The sequence below is a fragment of the Furipterus horrens genome, unplaced genomic scaffold (genome assembly GCF_987537825.1).
Source record: "Furipterus horrens unplaced genomic scaffold, mFurHor1.1.pri manual_scaffold_11, whole genome shotgun sequence".
Classification (NCBI taxonomy): Eukaryota; Metazoa; Chordata; class Mammalia; order Chiroptera; family Furipteridae; genus Furipterus; species Furipterus horrens.
Genome location: NW_028327181.1, coordinates 89,818,873 through 89,840,685, shown reverse-complemented (window position 1 = coordinate 89,840,685; position 21,813 = coordinate 89,818,873). Strand labels below are relative to the sequence as shown.

General features: G+C 39.3%; 1 protein-coding gene across 1 annotated transcript; it reads left to right on the top strand.

Moving 5' to 3' along the window:
• The first annotated feature begins 2,882 nt into the window (after positions 1-2,882).
• On the top strand, positions 2,883-19,835 carry EFCAB3 (EF-hand calcium binding domain 3). Its single transcript, XM_090292367.1, has 9 exons — positions 2,883-2,965; positions 5,714-5,790; positions 7,728-7,871; positions 8,929-9,000; positions 10,029-10,149; positions 12,432-12,625; positions 12,968-13,152; positions 17,571-17,693; positions 19,439-19,835. Exons 1-9 carry the CDS (start codon positions 2,892-2,894, stop codon positions 19,763-19,765), a joined length of 1,317 nt encoding a protein of 438 aa, XP_090148493.1. The 5' UTR covers positions 2,883-2,891; the 3' UTR covers positions 19,766-19,835.
• The last annotated feature ends 1,978 nt before the right edge of the window (positions 19,836-21,813 follow it).

The window sequence follows — 21,813 nt, the reverse complement described above, 5'->3', positions numbered from 1 at the left end:
CATATATAAAGAACTCCTATAACTCAACAACAACAATAGTAAAACTATTAAAAAATGTGCAAAAGACAGGGATCGACATTTTCCCACAGGGCATATACAAACAGCCAACAAACATGAAAAGATGCTCAACATCACTAATCCTTAGGGCAATGCAAATCCAAACCACACACGTATCACCTCACACCCATCAGGGTGGCCACTAGCAAAATAACAGAAAACAACATGTGTTGTGAAGATGTGGAGAAATCAGAACCCTTGTTGGTAGGAATGCAAAATGGTGGCCTCTATAGAAAACAATATTTCTTCAAAAAATTAAAAATAGAATTACCATGTGATCCAGCAATTCCACTCCTGGATGTACATGCAAAAGATTGAGAGCAAAGTCAAAGAGACATTTGCACACCGATGTATCATAGTGTTCATAATAGCTAAAAGGTAGAAGAAACCCAAGTGTCCATCAACAGATAAATGGATAAATAAAATGGGGTACCTATAATGGAATATTATTCAGCCTTAAAACGGAAGGAAATTCTGACACATGCTATAACATGGACATACCTTGAGGATATTATTGCTAATTGAAATAAGCCAGTCACAAAAATACAAATACTGGATGATTCCACTTATGTGAGGTTTCTAGAGTAGTCGGATTCATAGAAACAAAAAGTTCAATGGTGGTTGCCAGGGAGGGGATGTGTAATTGAGGAACTGTTGTTTAATGAGTATAGAGTTTCATTTTTGCAAGAAGAAAAAGTTCTGGAGATTGGTTGCACAATAATGGAGCTATACTTAACAATACTGAACTATACACTTAAAATGTTTAAGATAGTAAATTTTATGTGTATTTTACCAGAATTTTAAATATTCACTTTAATAGTAAAATTCTACTTCTCGACAACCCCATCCAATAGGAACTGCCATTATCCCCATTTTAAGTCTCGGTAGACCCTAACATAGTAGGCCCTTATTAAATATTTGTTTAATTAATTTGCGAGTTAAACCTTCTTGTCCTTTCCTATGTATCCACGGCCAGAATGGGAGGCAATGTACTAAGATTGGAAAGGCTAGGGAAAAGTCAGATTATGCTCATAATAATCAACCCTTCCCAGAGCAAGAATAGGAAGCCTCTAGAACTGAGCAGCTAAGTGAAGCCTGAAACAATAGTCGGGCTCCAGCCAAGACTTGGGCGCCAGAGGTATCTATGCTCAGTCGTCATGAAGACTAAAGACGCTCCTACTTCCTGTGCTAGGCGCTTACAACACCATGAGATATATTTGATCTTGAGTATTAACATTTCTGATTAAAACAATCATAATCCTTTCTTTAATTGCTCTTTTAAATCACTCCAATAATACTGTAGACTACCAAGAACCTGATTTTTTTTTTGTCCCTCTTCCTAGGCTTAAATGAGTAATGAAATTGTTCTTAATCACCATTCAATCAAGGCAGTTAGGCAAAATTTTTTACTTGAACAACTTCCAATTCACTGATGCTTAACATGAAAGTCTATTAATACCGTATTAAAATGTTTTCCCTTCCCTGAAATTCCAACAGTGTCAGATGTGCTGATTCTGTGATTCATATCTACCCCTACCTCATGGGGACTGAATGAAGCCCATTGAAAACACAGGTGCTCTAAAGCTGGAAGGAGCTCGTCGGGTCGTTCTCACCCTGGGCCTGAGCCTGAGAGGCGAATGAGGTCACAGTTGTATGATGGAACAAACCCTTTGTGGGGTTCTTGATCTGAGTGAGGCCCTGAAGTGGTAAGTAGCATGGCCTAAAAGTAGGTAAATATCCGAATTTTGTGGGAATCTGCACTGAGTCCTTTTTCAAAATTCTATCATCTCTTTGAGAGATTGAAGGTGGTGTTTTAAAGTAATGATACTTCTGAGCCATGAGGATGACTTCACAGCACCTTTCCAGTGCCTAAATTGTTGAGCCTCTCCGGAGTTCCCAGCTCTGTGGTAGGTTTCCAGATTTTAGGCGCATGTCATTGAGTTGTTTAGAAACGACTGCTTTGTAGGCTCTGAGATGAAGACCTGGGAAAATTAATCAAACTCTAACCAAGCATTCAGAGACTTTTTCTTCATGGTTTAATAATAGTACATGCTAGTCTAACACACCTAAGTCAGTTACCCAGTTTTCTTCTCAGTGAACCACCTACACACTCTACATTTTGAAAAGATCATTGGAGAGATAAAACCAACAATAAAAGTGGGAAGCCCTACCAACCCAGCTTCTGGTCCATAGGCCCTTGTTCTCTGACTATGCAGAAGTGGAAAAGAAGGGCTGGGGGGCCATAGTGGCTGAGTCTACTCAGGAGGCCCCAGGGCAGCAGAACAGCGTTGTATCCCTCCGCCGTTCCTACTTTTAAGAAAGACCTGTGGGTTCATAATAAATGACAGGGCATAGGTGGACCTCCCAGAAGGAAACCCTGGAAAAATCAACTTACTACTAGGCAGGTATCCAAGATGAAACAATTAGGTAAATATTTTGGAAGTGTTGTAACATTTTATCCTCTGTTGATTATGACATAAAATGTTCTATTGATTTCAAAAATAAATTTTGTCTTTAAATAACTTACATTCCCAGGATGCTTTATCTGTGTCACATGGTGCCATTTATCTTTATGAACAATCGGAATGACATTATTCAAAGGGAGAACAAAGGCAAGAAATTTTGTTTAGAGACCTTGGAATACAAAAAGAGGTCCTTCCACATGCCTTCCAACTATGCACAAACCTGGAACTTGAATCTATACATACTGCATTCCTGAGGTCCTGGACTTCAAACTCCAGGTCTTGAGCTAGGAAGACTGCCAAAGGATATAAAGAAATTAATCTGTGATCCGTTATTGTACCTCCTGAATTCCAGACATAGTTACTGGCCACATGGAAGTGTCTGAAATTAAGTCAAAATTTAAGCTGAATCCTCTAACAAAAGTACCCAGCTCCCATGGCAAGAGGTAAGTGATGGATCTATTAAGGTGATAAATATATTAAGATAAAGAGTTATTAAGATGATGAATATATTAAATACCCATAAAGGCTATGATGAAACAAGTTAGAATGCTTTTCAAATATCTGTCCTGTGAGAAATTTAGTTATAAAGCAAACGTCTAAATTGAAGATAAAGATTTTTATGAAAATAAAAAATATATATCCTTTCTGATTAGAGAGACAAAGAGTTCTTCCTGTTCTTCCAAACGAGAGGCTATTTTTGTGTGAGGGGACAGAATACCCAAAAGGGCTTAAGAAGTTGTCAGTTAGACATTAAGATATTCTGACTGCCAGTTTAAAGGAGAATAAATTTAGAGGATCACAAAGAAGACCTAAACCCCTAAGCAAGTCAGAGTATAAGGGAAGGCCTGTTGCACACATACAGCCAGTAAAGTGAAATCTAGTTTAAGATGGCAGCAGGGAGGGTGGTGGGCTTACAGGAAGAGCAGCATTCTGGGCTGTCCTGTGTGTGGCTGGGCAGGACAGCATTAAAAAAAAGAAATGAGCCCTGGCTGGTGTGGCTCAGGCTCCCCGGCTCCCCGGCCTGAGAACCAAAGGGTCACTGTTGCGATTCCCAGCCAGGGCACAGGCCTGGGCTGCGGGCCAGGTCCCCAGTTGGGGGCGCGTGAGAGGAAACCACACATTCATGTTTCTCTCCCTCTCTTTCTCCCTCCCTTTTCCTCTTTCTAAAAATAAATAAATAAAATCTTAAAAAAAAAATAAAAAAAGAAAGAAAGAAATGAAATCCAGTAAATTAGCGATGACTGAGGCTGTACTAAAATTAAGAAGGGAGGTTTACCTGTAACACTAACAATAGCTTTTTCTTAGTCTGATAACAAATTCCAATAAACAGTAGCTACTAATAACTGATCTATACTTTATTAGATCAGAAGAAGAAAAGCCTCTCTCTTCTCTCACAAATATCCATTTTCTTTGCCACTGTGAGAGTACTTCTTCTAGTATCCTTGACTGTGCCATCGCTACAGGAATATATTACTTTTTTAGAAGGATGTGGTAAGACAGCCTTAGAGAAGCCGAATCCCGTGATCTCGTCACCCTGAATTGAAGTCACAATGTCCTTGTCACTGAAAGTCATTGAGCAAAGACAAGATAACACCACGTGGAGATTGATTTCCAAGACTGGGCTTGTTCCAAATCTAAGGTTTTTCAGCCCTTTAAAATATTATAAAATAATAACACCATTTCCCATGTTGGATCCAAGATAAGGCTTGAAATTCTGCCAAGAGTATCCTTTTTTTAATGTAGCTAAAAAAAAAAAACCTTTACACTGCCTGGCCTTCTATTTTCCTCTTGCTTCTTGAGAACTTCCTATTTTTCCATCAACTACGTCTTTCATATAATGCAAAAAATGTATTTATATTTAGAGATACAACAAATATGAAATAGCCTATCCAAATAAAGACAAAGTTAAGCTTTCAGAAGTTTAAGTAGCTAATAAAAAGAAAACACTAGAAAAAGAAATCAATGTTAGTAAAAGTTGAGAAAATAAGACTCATTAGATAAAATTCCATGTCAAAAAAGTTGAGAATGATGCATTATGAGATCTTTTTGCCTCCTTTTCCCCCAAGTCTCTCTTTGAAAATAAGTCGATTCTACTAGATACTGTAGAGGATACCAAATTTATAAACCATCATTTTTTTTAAAGCTTAATTTATTTAAGGTTGTATTTATTTATTTTTAGAAAGAGGGAAGGGAGAGAGAAAGAGAGGGAGAGAAACATCAATGTGTGGTTGCCTCTCACTCACACCCAACTGGGGACCTGGCCTACAACCCAGGCATGGACACTGACTGGGAATCGAACCAGCGACCTTTTGATTTGCAGGCCGGCAGTCAATCCACTGAACCACACCAGCCAGTGCTAAACCATCATTTTAAAAATTTAACTACCATGTTTACTATTTCTTCTAGTTTTATTTTTAAACTGCTGCTTGTAAAAACAGAAACTAAGACATTCCATATTTTTAAAACTTTAGTTCTATTTATATCAAAGCTAAATGTATTTTAAATAAAATCAATTTATAAAATTATTATTATATGCTTGCTTTGAAATTACCGTATTATAAGCAAACTCATTTTTTCATAATATATCTTTATGTACCTAAACTAATAAACACCTCAATTTATACAAAATATCTATAAATATTGAGCGAGAGACTGATTTACATCTATGTCTCTCATATGCTGGTAAAAATATAATTTGGCAATTAAAATCATAACATAATCATGGATACCAAATTTTGCTGTAAGGATATTCACCACAAGATTATTTAAAGATTTGAAAGAACTTATACCTCTAAAAATAGAAATAGTGTAAGGTATACATTCTTGAACTTTGGAATCAGAAAAACCTGGGTTTGACTCCCAGGATTTCCACTTATTGTCTGTGTGACTTGGGACAAGTTATTTAGTCCTTCTGTGCCTCAGTTTCCTCTTCTGTAAAATGGGAGAAATCAGATTTTTTTTTAAGGGGGTAGGGTGATGGGCCAGTATAGGGCAGACGAAGGTGGACCCCCATGGCCAACATTTTCTCACTGTCCCTCCTGTAGCTACTGGCAAGTGACAGCAGCAGGTCCCTTAGGTGATATGACTGTAAGTGTGATACTGACAGGTGATTCCAGTCAGCAAAAACTGATGACTAGAACAACATTTGCTGGTTTCAAGTATGCATTAAATCTTTTCATGTCTTTTCTCAGGGATAAAGATTTACCAGGATCTCTCCCATGCCAATTAGGGCACAAAGAAATAAAGCTGACCACTTCACAGATGCGAGGTATGTAGTGCGAATCAGCCCCCAAACGAAAACATAAACAAAGCCCCTTAATATGTCGGATTATTTTTTTCTCTAAGAGAGATTGGGCATTTCACAGGTTGTCTACAGTACTCTGTTATTTGAGAGCAAAAATAAAATTAAAAAAAAAATCAATGTCTAATTTATGGGAAGTAAGGGGGATTACTTTCCAATAAACATCTTCCTAGAATTGAAATAGTACTGGCCAAATATTTTTATTCCAAGAACTTGTGGGTGTGGAAAAGAACAAAGGCAAAGTCAAACAAAAACCAAGTAATGAAGCAGTATAACCACAACTAGTCCTCGGCTTTCTCATAGAAAAGAATTATAACGATTAAATGAGCTACATTGGCTGCAGTTCATTAATCCAAACAATACGAATGTATTTAAAGCCAACAGTGGATTAGGCATGGAGACTACAACACCTCAGACGTGGTCCCTGCCCCGATAGGAGGTCTTACAGAGAAGACAGTCAAGCCAAGAATTTGTCAATGGTACTATTTAAATTACAATATGGCACAGGTTATGATAGGGGAAGTATGGAATGCTACAGGGGCATAAAGGAAAGTCTCCTAACGTAGTCTTGTGAGGATAGGAGGGGAGTCCCAGAGAAGGCTGAATAACGAAGGGGAAACCAGTCAGAGTGCAGAGGGGAGTATCCTGGGCAGGAGGAGCGGAATCTGAAAAGGGCCCAAGAAAAGAGAAAGCATGACACACTAAAAAAAGAAAAACTAAAAATAAGCCAAGCTTGACTGTGTTCCGGTTTCAGCAAGGCGAATGCTTCACCGCCACCCCTACCCCCACCTCCCCAACCCCTGCCTCCCGCCAGGAGAGAGAAAAGAATCAAAGCATCACCTTTGTTGCTGGGAAAGCTAGTTTGGAAAACATAAAAGGTTGTCAAGACCAAGATTGCATTTTTTATTGTAAACTGAGCTAAATGTCTTAATAATAATAGTTTATGGCTTTATAAACTTGAAGGTTTCTAAAGTGCATTGATGTACACTGGTGCTTGTTTTAAGGGTACCCAGGGTTTGTTTGGATCAGGTATTGTAAGACATATAGACACAGAAATGACTGTCATGGAGGAAGTTTTTTTTTACTCACTGATCCCTAGAAATAAGAGACACCACAAACCGTGAAGGGCGACACAGGGAAGTCCCAGCGTTGGTCAGGAGGCAAAGGGCCGGGGAAGTGGGTAAGAGCCTTGACCATGGTTTCTGCAGGAAGGAATAAGCAAGGCAAGATACGCAGGTTTAGAATTGGCTATTTCAAATAATTTCAGCCGCTCTGGGGTGTAGGGCTGCCCCTAGTGGCCTGGCCAGTCTGGCCTCTTTTCTGGAGGCTTTGGAGGAGAATCTGCTTTTGAGCTTGGTCAGGTTTGGGGCAGAATTCAGTTCCTACAGTTGTAGGGCTGAGGCCCCTGTTTCCTTGTTGGCTGGCAGCCCCTTAAGCCTGCATCCCACATCACAGCACCCTCTCCACCCTCAAACCAGCAACACTGGGCCAAGGCCTTCTCATGCTTCAAAGAGATCACCTCTCCTGCCACATCTCCCTTGTTCTAGACGCATAAGGGACCCCGTGATTAGATTGGGCCCACTCAGATAACCCAGGGTAATCTATTTGAATCCCATCTGCAAAACCCCTTTTGTCATGGTCACAGGTTCCAATAATTAGGGTGTGGGGAATCTTTCAAAGGTTATTTCTCCTACGTATTTGGTTTTCCACCAATAGTTTATTCCAGTTCAAATCTCATGGAAGGACACTGTCCTTCTTAAGAAATGTATATGAAGTACTCATACTTCTCTTAATATATTTTCAGAACATCATCTCCAGTCAACTGTATTGTCTGTCCTAGTTCCATTAGAATATATATTTATGCTTGAATAACTATCCTGACAAACTTAATTGCATTTCTCTAGCCTTCCAAGATGCCTACAACTTCTTCAACAAGGATAAAACTGGCTCTATTGATTTACATGGATTGATGTGTACTTTAGCTAAGCTGGGAATGAATCTAAACAAGCATGATATTTCTAATGAATTAAAATATGCTGATATTGATGGTGAGTACTTTGACTTATCATTATTTTTTTCATAAAAGTTTTTTTGAAAATATACAGTTTTCTCTCAGGGACTGTATGAATATGAAAAGTAAACCTTACTAATCTGCCAAATGTACATGTATATGTGTTCCTCTTTAAGGATATAAGGGAGGTATATGTACAAGTTATAAAATAATTTTAATGCTTCTTTGAAAAATCCTTTGTGGAAACTAAAAGGGACTATCATATATCAATATCAAATTCAGAATACCTGTCATGATGTACATTTTAGAGTGTGCCTTAATATAAAGGCATTAATGATTTCAAAATGCCATGTTACCAAGGAAATCCAAGCCCTTCGTTTCTGTATGAATCATATTATTGCCAGTCTTCCTTCCATTATTACAACCCACCTATGCTGAATTTCAAATGCCACAGCATGTTTGTCGATATTTTTATAGCATATAGATAATGCTTTCTTTGAATATACCAACCTAGTGATTGGCAGCCCAAACTGATACGTTGTGTGGAAAATATATTCAGTATAATATCTCCTCTCCCTTCTCCCCCCCCCCCCAGCTGCCAGTGCCCCATTCAATTATTATCAGTTCCACATGTGGGTCAGTATCACCCACTAACTGCCCAATGTTTCTATTCTTTTATTGAAACACATACACACATGTCTCTAATAGCACTTAATTTTAGAGGGAACAGCGTAAAACTTGGGGATGTTATAATAACATAAATAGTAGAGGTATGGAGTGGAAGGCAGGGGTAGAATCTTTGCAAAAATGACCTGTCTCTAGGAAAGGAGCAAATGGACAGGAGTGTAGTGGCTGGGAGCCCTGGGTTGAGGTTTACAGCCCACCAGTGCTTCTGCGGACGAGGATGGCCGGTGGAGTAGTGCTGAGACCACTCCAAGGAGACCAGTGCTTCCCTGAGCATCTCTCCGGCCCTAAAATGCTCTGATGATAAGTGCTGAAGGATCCATAATGTTTTCATGTTTATATTTAATATATAATCTGGTCATTAAAATACATCTTATGTTCTTGTTCTGAGACTTCGATTTCTGTTGCAGGAGATGGGAAAGTGAATTTCTCAGACTTTATAAAGGTGCTAACAGATAATAACTGCTTCCTTAAGGCTGTGGGTAAGTAGAGACATTACTGAACAGGTAGCAGTTGGGTAGTTGCAATTCACTGCATAATAAATATTCATTGCGGCCTCCAATCAGGAGACAGATCAAGAATGTGCATTCTGGAATGTGATTTACTTTGATACTGCTTCTCCAAAATAGTATTTGCTAAGCAGATTGATACAGTTTTGGAATATTAACTTAAATGCATCAAGTCCTTCTGCAGGAGATACTACTTTGGTCTCTAATGAGAGCACTCAGGCTGTGGTGTAGAAAAATTTGGTTACCCTTTACAGTAGCATGAGCTTCTTTGAAAGGCACTGCTTTTACAAAAGAAAAAAGATAGAAAAGGAAAATATTCTCTCTTCTGTAAATTGGGTGTAGATAATTTACTGTTCCTGAAAAATATCTTCCTCTCCCCAATGATGCCTCTGCCCTCAATGCCAAGGGCTGGAGAGTCTGCTAGAGGTTAGAGAGCATGTTCTCACGTAAGGTTATAAATGATGTGAAGGTAAATTTGAAATATTTTTATTATTCCTCTAATGCTTTGTTTATGAGTTTGACAGGCACCTTGGAAAATCAAATCCTATTCATATCACGTTTTCTAGGATAAATACATTCCAAATTCCAGATACTGTATATTGTTTTGAAAATATACCCATTCATAGGCACTATCCTTAGGACAAACAGAATTAGTGCTTCAAGTACCCCTATAGCGCCTGCAAACCAGAGATGTATTTACCAACAAGTCCTTTACGTAGAACAGGACGATAGTCCTTAACATAGAATTCATGTTTACGTTAAATGTATTCCTATATTTACTTAGAAAAGTATTTTTTCAATTCCATCATTATTTTGTCTGTTTAGTTATGATGTTTTTTCTACCTTTCTACAATAGAACAAATGTTAAATGTTTTTCTATAATTCTCAAGTCCTTGATTTGGTATTAATTTTGTAAACATAATAAAAAGACTGTCATTCTAGTACCTTTTTGATAGATGATTTTTTCAGAAGACATTTTGAATCTTTTCTTTCCTTTATAGTTCCAGAGAAAGAGAAATGTTTAGATTTATCTGGCAACCCTGGGATTCTGTTGTTTGAAATCCTATCAAAGCTTGTAGAGACTTCAGCCTTACCCAGAAAGGCTATAAGGAAAATAGTAAGGTAAGTGACAAAGAGAGGGGCAAAAATGACCTTCTCAGAAGCACCTATGAGGATATTAACAAAGTGGTCACCTCTCACTAACATTCTATTTCACAGGGTCTGCTCCAAAACAAAGGAGAAGGTAGGGGCAGATGGTCACATGCCACAACCTGAAACTTGATTCCTTCTTCCCACAGGACTGCCCTACTCTGAAATTGCAAGGCTAACCTCAGACCATCTTCGGTCCCCACTGAGGGCCTAAGACGACTGAGGAAGTTCAGCCTTTCCTGCCCTTTAAGCATCCTGGTGTTTATGTGCCCTTTCAATTTTGTTGTTAATCATCCAACATTAGAATTGTCCCAGTTCAAAGGGACAACTGTGAAGGACAGAGTGGTGAGGATCTCCGAGAGAGTGCACCATATCCCCAAAACCTGCATGCAGCCAATGTTGAGACTCCTAGAAACTGGGATCAAACTTGCACAGGGTGACCTGGCACCAGCCATGCAAACTCTCTGGCCCCAATATCCTCACCTAATCACCTCTTACCCAATCTAAAAAAACAAAAACAAAAAAAACACAACCAAGTTTCTACTCATGCCTCCCAAAATACCTCACAACACGTCAGCCAGAGTGATATTCTTAAAGCATAATTCAGATCATACGTGTCTTATGTCCTATCACGCTCAAGTTAAAATCCCAGCTCTTGCTGTGGCCTGCTTTCCTTCCTTTCCCAAGGAGAAGTCAGTCATCAGAGCTTCTTCATCGCTGAAAATGTGACATCGGTGCAACAGTGTCCCAGAAATACGTATCAGTGCTGGTAGTCAGGCACTATGCACTCGTGTGAGGATATCTATAACTGATATGCAAATTCAGGCCCTGGTTGGTAGTTTGGTTGGTTAGAGCATCATCCCCATACTCCAAGGTTGTGGGTTTGATCCCCGGTCAAAGCACATACAAGAATCAACCAATGAACCCATTAATAAGTGGAACAACAAGTCAGTGTTTCTCTCTCTCACTCTCAGATCAATCAATAAATTAAAAAGAAAAGATCTGTCACTGATATATAAGCCGTGGATGTTGTAAATCAGATGTTTGTATTGTGAATTAGAGTTCTTTATCATATAGAGCCTTCTCTTCTTATTCTTAAAGAATTTATAACCTAAAACACATAGTAACATATCTCCTAGATCTATTCACACACATGTGCACACATACACAAATTGCAAAGAATTGCAATCAGTAGTGATTTACTCTGGATAGTAAGATTACTGGTATTGTTTTCTTCTTTATACTTTTCTCTATTTTCCAAACTCTCTGGAATAATACTCTTTTTTTAATTTAAAAAATGTTGCATTTTATTTGGGATCTTGCTCCCCAACCAACATATGTCATCAATGGCTCAAATAAACTCTTATAAAAATTCTCCCAAAAATTTGCATTTAAAAATCCAACACAAAGTAGGCATGATTATGTTGGTATTTAAGCCAGTACCAATTAAGGGTTTGCCAAGGATGATACTTAATAGGTATTTTTCTGGACAAGACTGGGTGGTCTTGGGGAAGAGGAAGGAAGCCAAAGCTCAGGGGCCAAATATGTAAAATAGTCAAATGGGTCACAGCTAAGTTGAGTAAACTATAACTGTTAAACAATTTTTAGCTTTTCTCAAGTGAGTTCTATTGTAGGATATACTCAGGCAGTAAGGATATTTAGGTTAAAGCAATTGAATTATGTTAAACATTGCTCTTATACCACATTACACTGAACGCTGTTTGGATACATGTTGAAAGACATGTTTATTTTTTGGAAAACTCAGTATTGCAGCTGTGTCTACAATTAAAAGTGAAACATTTGGCATGTTTGTTAATTCTAGTTTTACTTAATAGCGTCTGAGGCACAGAAGTTTAAGCTTTTTTTTTTTTTTAAAGTTAATGGAGAAAAAAATGAGATACACCTACCAGTACTTCAGGATTTTGATCTTGGTGTTTGTATGAAATTCCAAGGCTTTGATTTACATTTTTCATTGTATTGTGAATTGCTTTTAAGTGTACTGTGCTAAGTGAAACTTGTCTAATAAATCCTCCTTTAAAAAATATACAGTCAAATGGCCTGTGGCAATTATCAGAGGACATTCTATAGCTATCACAGAAACAGGCACTCAATAAATAATAGTGAATAAATATACAAATTAAATTTAAAATAAATTTATTCAGCATATACAACTTGTAACTTGACTTTTTCCCTACTTGCACTTTTTAAGTAGAACTATAGTACTTTTTATTTATTTATGGATTATATTTTTTTAGCTATTTCCGAAGAAAATTCCAAGAAACCACCTCAGGAATATTGGGGAGTCCCTACACTGTGGGTTATGGAAAAAGGAGATTTAAGCCAGACATATGCACACCTCCGAACTCAAGCACAGCTGCCTTTGCTAATGCTGCCCGGTTTGCAATAATGAAAGAAAAGGATTTATTTAAAAATCTCGAGGCGCTCAAGAGTAAGAGCCATTTCCCCACTGTTGTAAAGGATTTATTTGTATATTACTTGTCCGAAATAAATACTAGAGGACAAGTGCTGTAAGAGCTGGACCACAGCCTATTTTGAGGGACTGGCCCTGTTACCCAGGTATCATTTGAAGGCAAATGTATATATTACGTGAGTCCTCAGACACCTGGATGAAGCTGGGAGTCTGTGGAGGGGTGGGGTGTGGGAGCACAGGAGAGTGAAGAAGGTGGGTCATGGCACTGAGAAGAATAGAGCGAAATAGAGGCCACATGTATGTCTTTCATGTGAATTTCTTATATTATTTGTGGTAACTTTGTTTTTTTAATCTTTTTAGGATGTAGTCCTCCTTCAGATAACCCATATTTAAAAATACCCACCTTTCCATTGTTTCCTGATGTGGATGGGGTGGTAATGGGAAAGCCATTCAAAGACATACAGAAATTAGAAATGCTAAGGAGAAAGGAGCCTCTGAATTTCTTTGAGAACTATTTTTTCCAGAAAAAAGATTGGAAATTACAGGTAAGATTTAAATTATGTCACATCAGTTAATTTAAATACTTGTATTTTTAAAATTGTCTTTTTTTTAAAGGTATTTATTTGAAAATTATGATTCATTATTCTTTTTCTTAAAAGATTTTATTCATTTTTAGAGAGGGGAAGGGAGGGAGAGAAACATCTATATGTGGTTGCCTCTATGTGCCTCCAGCTGGGGACCTAGCCTGCAACCTAGGCATGTGCCCTGACTGGGAATCAAACCAGTGACTCTTTGGTTCACAGGCCAGTACCCAATCCACTGAGCCACACCAGCCAGGGCTAAAATCCTATGTTAATAGAACTAGTAACATGCTTAAAATTTATTTATTTATTTATTGACTTTTTGAGAGTGAGAGAGAAAGAAAGAAAAAAGAAAGATTTGTTGTCCCACGTATTTATGAATTCATTGGTTGTTTCTTTTTTTTTTTAAAGCATGTTTTATTGATTATGTTGTTACAGTAGTTTCACTATTTTTCCCCTTTGCTCCCCTCTGCCCTGTACCCCCCTTCCCTCTAACAATCCTACCCTCCTTAGTTCATGTCCATGGGTCATGCATATAAGTTCTTTGGCTTCAACCTTTCCTATATTATCGACTTCCCCCTGTCTATTTTGTACCAACCGATTATGCTTCTTAATCCCTGCACCATATCCCCATTTCTCCCCCTCTACCACGCCCCCCCAGCTAATAACCCTCCAAATGATCCCCATACCTATGATTCTGTTCCTATTCTGGTTTGCTTAGTTGGATCTTGTTTTTTTTTTTTTTTTTAGATTCAGTTGTTGATAGTTGTGAGTTTGTTGTCATTTTAATGTTCATAGTTTTATCTTCTTTTTCTTAAGTCCCTTTGACATTTCATATAATAATAGCTTGGTGACGATGAGATCCTTTAGCTTCACCTTGTCTGGAAGCACTTCATCTGCCCTTCCATTCCAAATGATAGCCTTTCTGGATAGAGTAGTCTTGGTTGCAGGTTGCCTTTCATCACATTGAATACTGCTTGCCAGTCCCTTCCTGCCTGCAAAGTGTCCTCTGAGAAATCAGCTGATAGTCCTATAGGCATCCCCCTGTAGGCAACTCTCCACCTCTCTCTTGCTGCCCCCAGGACTCTCTCTTTATCTTTCACCTTTGGCATCTCAATCATGATGTGTCCTGGTGTGGTCCCCTCTGAGTCCAGCTCGCCCGGGACCCTCCATGCTTCCCAGACCTGTATGTCCATCTCCTTCACAAAATTTGGGACATTTTCCTCATTTTTTCTCAATTCTTGCTTCCTCATTCTGCACTGGTTGACTGTTTTTTTCTTCCTTATTGTTCCAAATCATTGATTTGAACCCCGATTTCCTTCCCTTCACCATTGGTTTTGTGTGGGTTTTCCTTCGTTCCACTTAGCATAGCCTTCACTACTCTTATGCGTCTGCCATTCTCAAGCATATCTGTCAAGCCTGTGAGCATCTTTATCACCAGGGTTTTAAATTCTGCATCTGTTAGGTTGTCTATCTCCTCATCTGTTAGCTTGGCTATTTCCTCTTCACTTAGTTCTCCCACTGGAACCTTGATCCATTTCCCTTTTTGGGCCATACTTCTGTGTCTTCTCATTCGGACAGGCTCCTGTGTTTGTTTGCCTCCATGGCCCAGGTAGAGCTGTCACTCCTGTTACATTATAAGGGGCGGAACCTTAGGGCGACCTGTTTCACCATGTTGTGGCGCTGTGTGGGGGGAGGGGTCTGAGAGGGAGCAATGCCACCTGCCCAGCACTCGCCCCTTTTCCAGGCACCTCTCCCACTTCCGCACTGGACTGGTGCCCTTCTAGCTGCTGCCCTGGCTGTCGTTCCCAGAGTGGGTGGGTCTGCGGACGCTCTAGGACCGTGGGGGCCCTTTAAACAAGCAGACTCTGCTGAGACTGGTAGTTTCTGCCTCTGCCCCAACCCCCACTGGTTTGTACAGTCAGAAGCAATGAGGCTTGATTTTCCTGGTGCTGGGACCATGAGCTGCGATGTCCGGTGAGGAGCTGGGAACGCTCCCCAGGTGTCCCTCCTGACTTTAAAAACATGTGACTGCACTTTCTGCCGGCCTGCTGCTGCCGCCACCACACCATGTCCTCTCCGCCTCTGCTCCGCCACTCCTATTTGTCTGGATGAGTATTTCTTCTTTATATCTTTGTTTGCTGGACTTCCATGTAATTTGATTTTTCTGGAACTTCTGGTTGTTTCTAGTTTTGAGATAGTTGTATTCCTTCTTAGTTGTGGAGGGAGATGCAGCGTGTCTGTCCACGCCTTAATCTTGTCTGGAAGTCCCATTGGTTGTTTCTTGTATGTGCCCTGACTAGAGACTGAAACTGCAGCCTTGGTGCATTGGGTTGACACTCTAACCAACTGATTCTACAGATATATTTCTAAGTTAAAGCTCAAGTATAAAATTTTATTTAATTTCAACAAAGAGTTAAACTTACTGAAAAATATAATCCTAGGCTTGGGGTTGGGTGTAGGGAATATAAGAATAATAACAAAGAGGACTTCAGGTCGTACCTCCAACTGCTCTCCCATCAACTCAGGGACCAGAAGCTGCATTTTGGTCCCTCTCATCTGGCTCTAGATCATGCTTGGGTCACACACCATGGGATGAGAGGACCAAGTCCACCACCCAGTGGAGCAATGTTGTGTTGGAAGGGCCACCTTGCCCTTGGACTAGCACACTATTCATAATCATAGCTGAGCCTTCTGACCCTGCTTCAAGCTCTGTTGCTTCTAATCTATTTGCCCCCCACCTCCCTCCACACAAAGGTACACTTTATCATCAAAAGTATAATATTAAGGTCCCAAGCAAGTATGCCCTAGTTTCTGGATATTCTTTCAGGAAGCTCTGGCCTTACCCCAGGTTTGTCACATGCCTCTTGGCTTGAGAAACAAGAACAAGATTTGACTGGAGACCAGCCCACCCTGTGGAGTATCTCTGGCTTCCAGAGGTCCATGTATTGTTCACATCACTGTGAAATCTCTAGAAGTTCCCTCCAAGCATAAGTTCAAGAGTCCCAGAAACTGGAGGAGGGAGAAAAAACGGGGAGTGGCTAATCAATGGGCATGAAGTAAAAATTATGCAAGATAAATAAGTTATAGAGATCTGCCCTACAATGGTGTGCATATAATTATACTGTATTGTACACTAAAAGTTGCGTTGAGGGTAGTTTCCTATTAAGAGTTCTTACCACAATACAAAAATTTTTAATTTTAAAGAGTCCCATGATGGCTGTGAAGAATTCCATCTAAAAACTGACCTAGAGAAGGACACATAAGCCACAGATATTGGATTTTAAGTTCAACATGAGAACTTCCCAGGCCACAACCCTGTGCAATTAAATCACATCTCTGGGAATGGAGCCCTGGCCTCAGTATCTTTTCAAGTTCCAACATGCAGCCAAAGCTGAAAATCACTGCTCAATGAAAAGAGAAACAAGGATCAGAAGGGCAGGTCTGTCTACATAATTGGCAAGGCCTAGTGCCAAATGCAAATGTAAGCCCTTTGTCCAAAAGCAATTAAGAATATAAAGAGAGCAAGAGCGGAACATTAAACCGAATTCATGGCCCTTCTAAGTCTGAGGTCCTATGTAATTGCAGAGGTCACACATCCATGAACTTGGCCCTGGAAAGAGGACAACTGAAGGAATATGGTCCAGGAGGGAAGTAAATAAAGATACAGGGGGAAACTTTGGCCTTGGAAATTAAGAAAAACATATATAAGAGGGAAGGAGGAGAAACCAGGTTCAAGGATAGAGAATTCCTAAAGTGGAGAAAATAAAAAGAATTTATAGTAGAGAGGCTTGAAGAGACAAGCTGAGGGAGTCAGGAGGTCTGATTTTCCAATGATCACTATGAAGATTGTAAGAGAGTTCACAGCAGAATGAAGAAAAATAATGTCAAACAGTACCGCAGGTCTGGATGAAAGTAGGCACTATATATTTTCAAAGAAGGCAATTAGCATATACCCATGATTTCCACTGCACAGTTCAGCATCTCAGGAACAGGAAGGACATGGCTGGTTCCCATGAGAAGCCTGGAAGTAATATAGGTTGTATTCTGTGGAAGGCACATTCATTTCCAGTGCTTTTGATGGCCTGGAAAGTTTGGGTAAGGATGGACTTGACTCTCTCTACCCTCCATATCCATTCCACATCTTCTGGTCTATATTTCTCTTATGAGTAGGCTTCATCCTTATAAAAGAGAACTTGCTAAATGCCCATCTACACATGGGACAATACCAGGTGCCCCAAAACACCTGACAAGTGCTTAAGTAATAACCTTATAAGTCATATACAAACCTTTTCATAATACAATGTACTTCTGTCTGTTATGTCTTTGTTGTATAATTCAAGCTAAAATACATCACTAACCTTTTTTAAATGTGCATCAAGGCAGCAAAAATAAAGCCTATTGACCCTGCCTCAGGCTACCCAACTGAGATCCTCACCATTGACCAAATACTCAAGAAAAAACAGAATTGGACTGTGACTGATGCAGCTGCTATTAAACCGCATGTGAGTACTCACTGCTGAATGCCTTTCCAGAAAGCACTGACAGAAATATTTCCACTTCAGTACTACAGCCATAAAACCAGGAAGCTGTTTTTCTCCTCTATGCCTTTAAAATGAGACAAGATCATTTCTCATTTCTACCCGTTGTAATGATGTGTCTTGCCTATAATCAAATGGATTTAAATGTTATCTGTTATAAATCATCCTGCTAATCACCTGTGGAGCCACACCCTGCATCATTTCTGGGAAATTAATTTGTTTCATGCCAGGAATAGCAACTAGTTAAGATATTAAACTGACTGTCATAGGGAGTGGTGCACCCAGGGAATCATGATGAGTTAAAGAATATTTCTTACAGCAGCTAAAAGAATAATAGGCCCTGACCAGGTGGCTCAGTTAGTTGGAGTGCTGTCACATGCACCCAAAAATTGCAGGTTTGATTCCTAGTCAGGGCACATACCTAGGCTAAGGGTTCAATCTGTGGTCAGGGTATGTCCAAGAGGCATATCAATCTCTCTCTCTCTCTCTCTGCATCGAGTGAGGGAAAAGCTAGGGCGAATATTCTTTGGACTGTCAATCTACCCTCCTTATTTCAACGGCCACCTGTACACTGATAACTCATGAATCTGCCACTAAACTGAGGCTTCTTTCCACTCCTTCTGTCTTCCCTCACTGACTGCCTTATGTTCCAATCTCACTGTCTCATAGCACGTCGAGCTCGACACGTCCAAAACCAAACTCAGCATCTGCATCACACTGATTATTCCTCGGGGAATCTGTATCTCAGGTGTTGAGACCACCATCTACCCGATCACCAAAACTAGAAAGCCAGGAGCCATTCTTAACTCTCATATCCCCCCCCCCCACATCCACCAATCCCCAAATCTGGCTGCAGATTTTTCAGATCTGTCCCCTTCACTCCTTGCTCTCACTACTGCCTTAACTGAGACCCTCATTGGGTCCAGCCCAGACACAACCTCCAACCTGGTGTCCCTGCCTCGTAGGTGCTCCCCTTGGCCCTTTCTCCACACAGCTGCAAATGATCCCACATGAAGGTCCAGCTATGTCACTGTCCTACTTAAGAATGAATGCTTCCTCTCACTGATGACACACAACAGAGGAATTTATGTCACATCCATCAGAAAGAGTGGCTCACGACAGCATGCTCTGCACTGAGGAAAGGATCTCCCAGCCTCACTGAGACCAGGTCTAAGGGCCTGATTACAGCACTTGCCTGCCTTCATTACTCCTCCCACTTTAAACTTGATGCTTTGTCAATACCAAAGTGCTTTACCCTTCTTCTCCACCAACTCCAGGATGTTTATTGCCTTTGGGCCTTTGCTTATGCTATCCTGCGTCCCAGAACACCTTCTCATCACCACTCCCTCGATTTAAGCAAATCCTTGAGGATCTACTCTGCTCAGCATTTTTTCCCTCCCTGACCTAGTGGACGGAGAGCCTTCTTGGCATTCCTATTATATCCAGAGCCTATCTCCATCCCACATTTCCTCCCTGTTTTTGTCTATTGTGTTTTTAATATTCTTATAAAATGTATTGTCTCATTATTCCAAAGTAATTTATTTTTATTGTCTATCAACTCCTAATTCCTCAAGAGGCACTACCCAGTGTATAAATCGAGTAACTTTCAAGTAGCCTGGGAACATAAGTCTTGGAATATCTAGAATTACGGTCCATAAATCAAAGATATTTTAAAGTAACTACTGTAAACTTCTGCTTTCTCACTGCAGGTAAAGAGAGCTATAGATGCTTATAACTTAGGAATTGCTCTTGAGCACCGGAAAGAAATGCTAAACCTCTGGCAGAAGATCCGAGGAGATTTGATTGGAATAGACACTAAAAATGAGTCCTTTTATGACACCTTTTCTACTTATACATGGTCCTGGAATGTTTGCCAAGAATTACTTTCCCCAAAGGACTTAAGGTTATATGATGCCTACGTGAATAGAAATTCCTTCCACAATTCTTCATTCTCTTCCTCTTCGGGTATCAGTGAATGTGACACAGAGGCAGGAAGACAAAGAAAATGGAAAGGTTACAAAGGGTCTCAACAATGAAATTTCTACATTTTCTAAGCAACTCATTGCAAACTACTTTTTCATAGATATAAAAATTATGGTTTCTTGCTTTTATTAGTACATTCTTAGCAGCTGGAAATGTTGACATCTTTTGAATTCTGACCAGTAAAAAAATTTAAGTCATAATATGGTTTCCCTTTTCTAATTCTTACTAGTAAATAGATGCCATTCTGCTATTACCCTAGCAACTGGCTGTACTCTGCTGTCCCCACCTGGCTCAACACTGCCTGGGCAGAAGGAGAAAAGATGAGAGCTGGCACTTAGCTTCTAAGGGCCCTCCCAACAATAAGCATCTAGTTTATGTGACTATAAATGGCATTATATTTTTAATTATTTGTCAAAGTGGCCAGAGGCAGCAGATGACAATGACACTTCAGTTTCAGGGCATAATATCAACATCCCCCAGGGAATCTTGATTAAATTTGGGTGTCCCTTAGCCACGTATCTTCAGACCAATTTCTTGGAATACTCTTAAAAGTAGCTTATCTCATCCATTACATTTCTCGTCGTTGTCGTTTAATGCGCTTAATAAAGCAGCACATATATAACTATATTACAAATTGGGTGGTTGTAATTGTTTTATTGTGGAAAAATATACATAAAACTTACTATTTTAGCCCTGGGTGGTGTAGCTCAGTGGATTGAGCACTGGCCTGTGAACTGAAGGGTCACCAGTTTGATTCCCAGTCAGGGCACATGCCTGGGTTGCAGGCCAGGTCCCCTGGTTGGGGGTGCACAAGAGGCAACCACACATTGATGTTTCGCTCTCACTTTTTCTCCCTCCCTTCCCCTCTCCCTGAAAATAAAATCTTTTTTAAAAAAAGTTACTATTTTAATCATGTTAAGTGTATATCATCCATTCCATTTCTTCCCTTATAGATAAAGAAAAAGACATGTTCCATACTGATAGTACTAGTGGCTTATAATGTGAAGTTATAACATTCCAGGAAAAAGCAATGAAGAGAGTGAAGGCTTCTAAAACTGTTTAATGAAACAGACTTAAAGTAATTTTGTGCTACCCCGAATATTCAAAACCATCTAAATATACTTGCCATTCTTCATAATATTATGATTGGGAAAAATAACTAACTTTATAGATAAATGACAATGTTTTATAACAAAAAAAAGATTTATGGTTTGACAAGAAATTGGGGTGGGGAAGCATGGCTGCAAGTGTAACTGGAAATCTAAGAGATACAATTTGGATGCCAAAATATCAGAATTCTTGGAATATTTCCTTGGATCAATGGAATAATAACACAATATTTTAAAGTAGATCTGTTCTGGAAAATCTAAAGTGCATACTAATACATTTTTTCTATTAAATTGCCACACATTGTTGGTGTTGCCACACACTGTTGGTGACAGTATAAACTGGCATCTCTCTAATGGAATACAGTATAGCAGTGGGTACTCTGCCATTCACTCATCAATTATTTATTGAGTTGCATAGGATCTGGATATACACCAGTAAACAAACAGATAAAACACCCTGACCTCAGAGAGCTTAATAACAGAGCTAATTATAACCATTCACTTCAGTACTTCCACTTCTAGAAATTATTCCTAAAGAAATAATCATGAATGTACAAAATGATTTCATTATAAGGATATTTATCATGTTGAATTTTTAAGTAAGGAACTGCTTAAATGTCCAATAAATCATGGTACATCTATATAAAACAATACCAGAACAATTAAAATAATGTTGTAAAAGAGTATTTCAAACAAAAGAATGATATAAACTATTATTAATTTTACAAGCAGACTGCAACTACTAAGAGGCATGAGAAAATTTTATGGGTTGGTTCTTAAACTTAATTATAGTGGTGGTTGCACAAATATAGATTTTTACAAAAACTCATCGAACGGTACGCTTAAAATGGATGAATTTAATTGTATATAAATTATACCTCAATGAAGCTGTTAAAATGGGGGAGGCACGAAACAGTTTGTTCTAAAAATACTTTAAGTTATTTCTATAAGTAACTTAGAAAAAAAAGACTGGAAGGACATAAACCAAAGTG

Bases quoted from the DNA above. Each gene is read 5' to 3' on its own strand.
- EFCAB3 (XM_090292367.1), top strand. From the start codon at position 2,892: ATGGAAGTGTCTGAAATTAAGTCAAAATTTAAGCTGAATCCTCTAACA. The intron at 5,791-7,727 runs GTATGTAGTGCG...GCATTTCTCTAG, and splicing joins GACCACTTCACAGATGCGAG to CCTTCCAAGATGCCTACAAC. The intron at 7,872-8,928 runs GTGAGTACTTTG...TTTCTGTTGCAG, and splicing joins AAAATATGCTGATATTGATG to GAGATGGGAAAGTGAATTTC.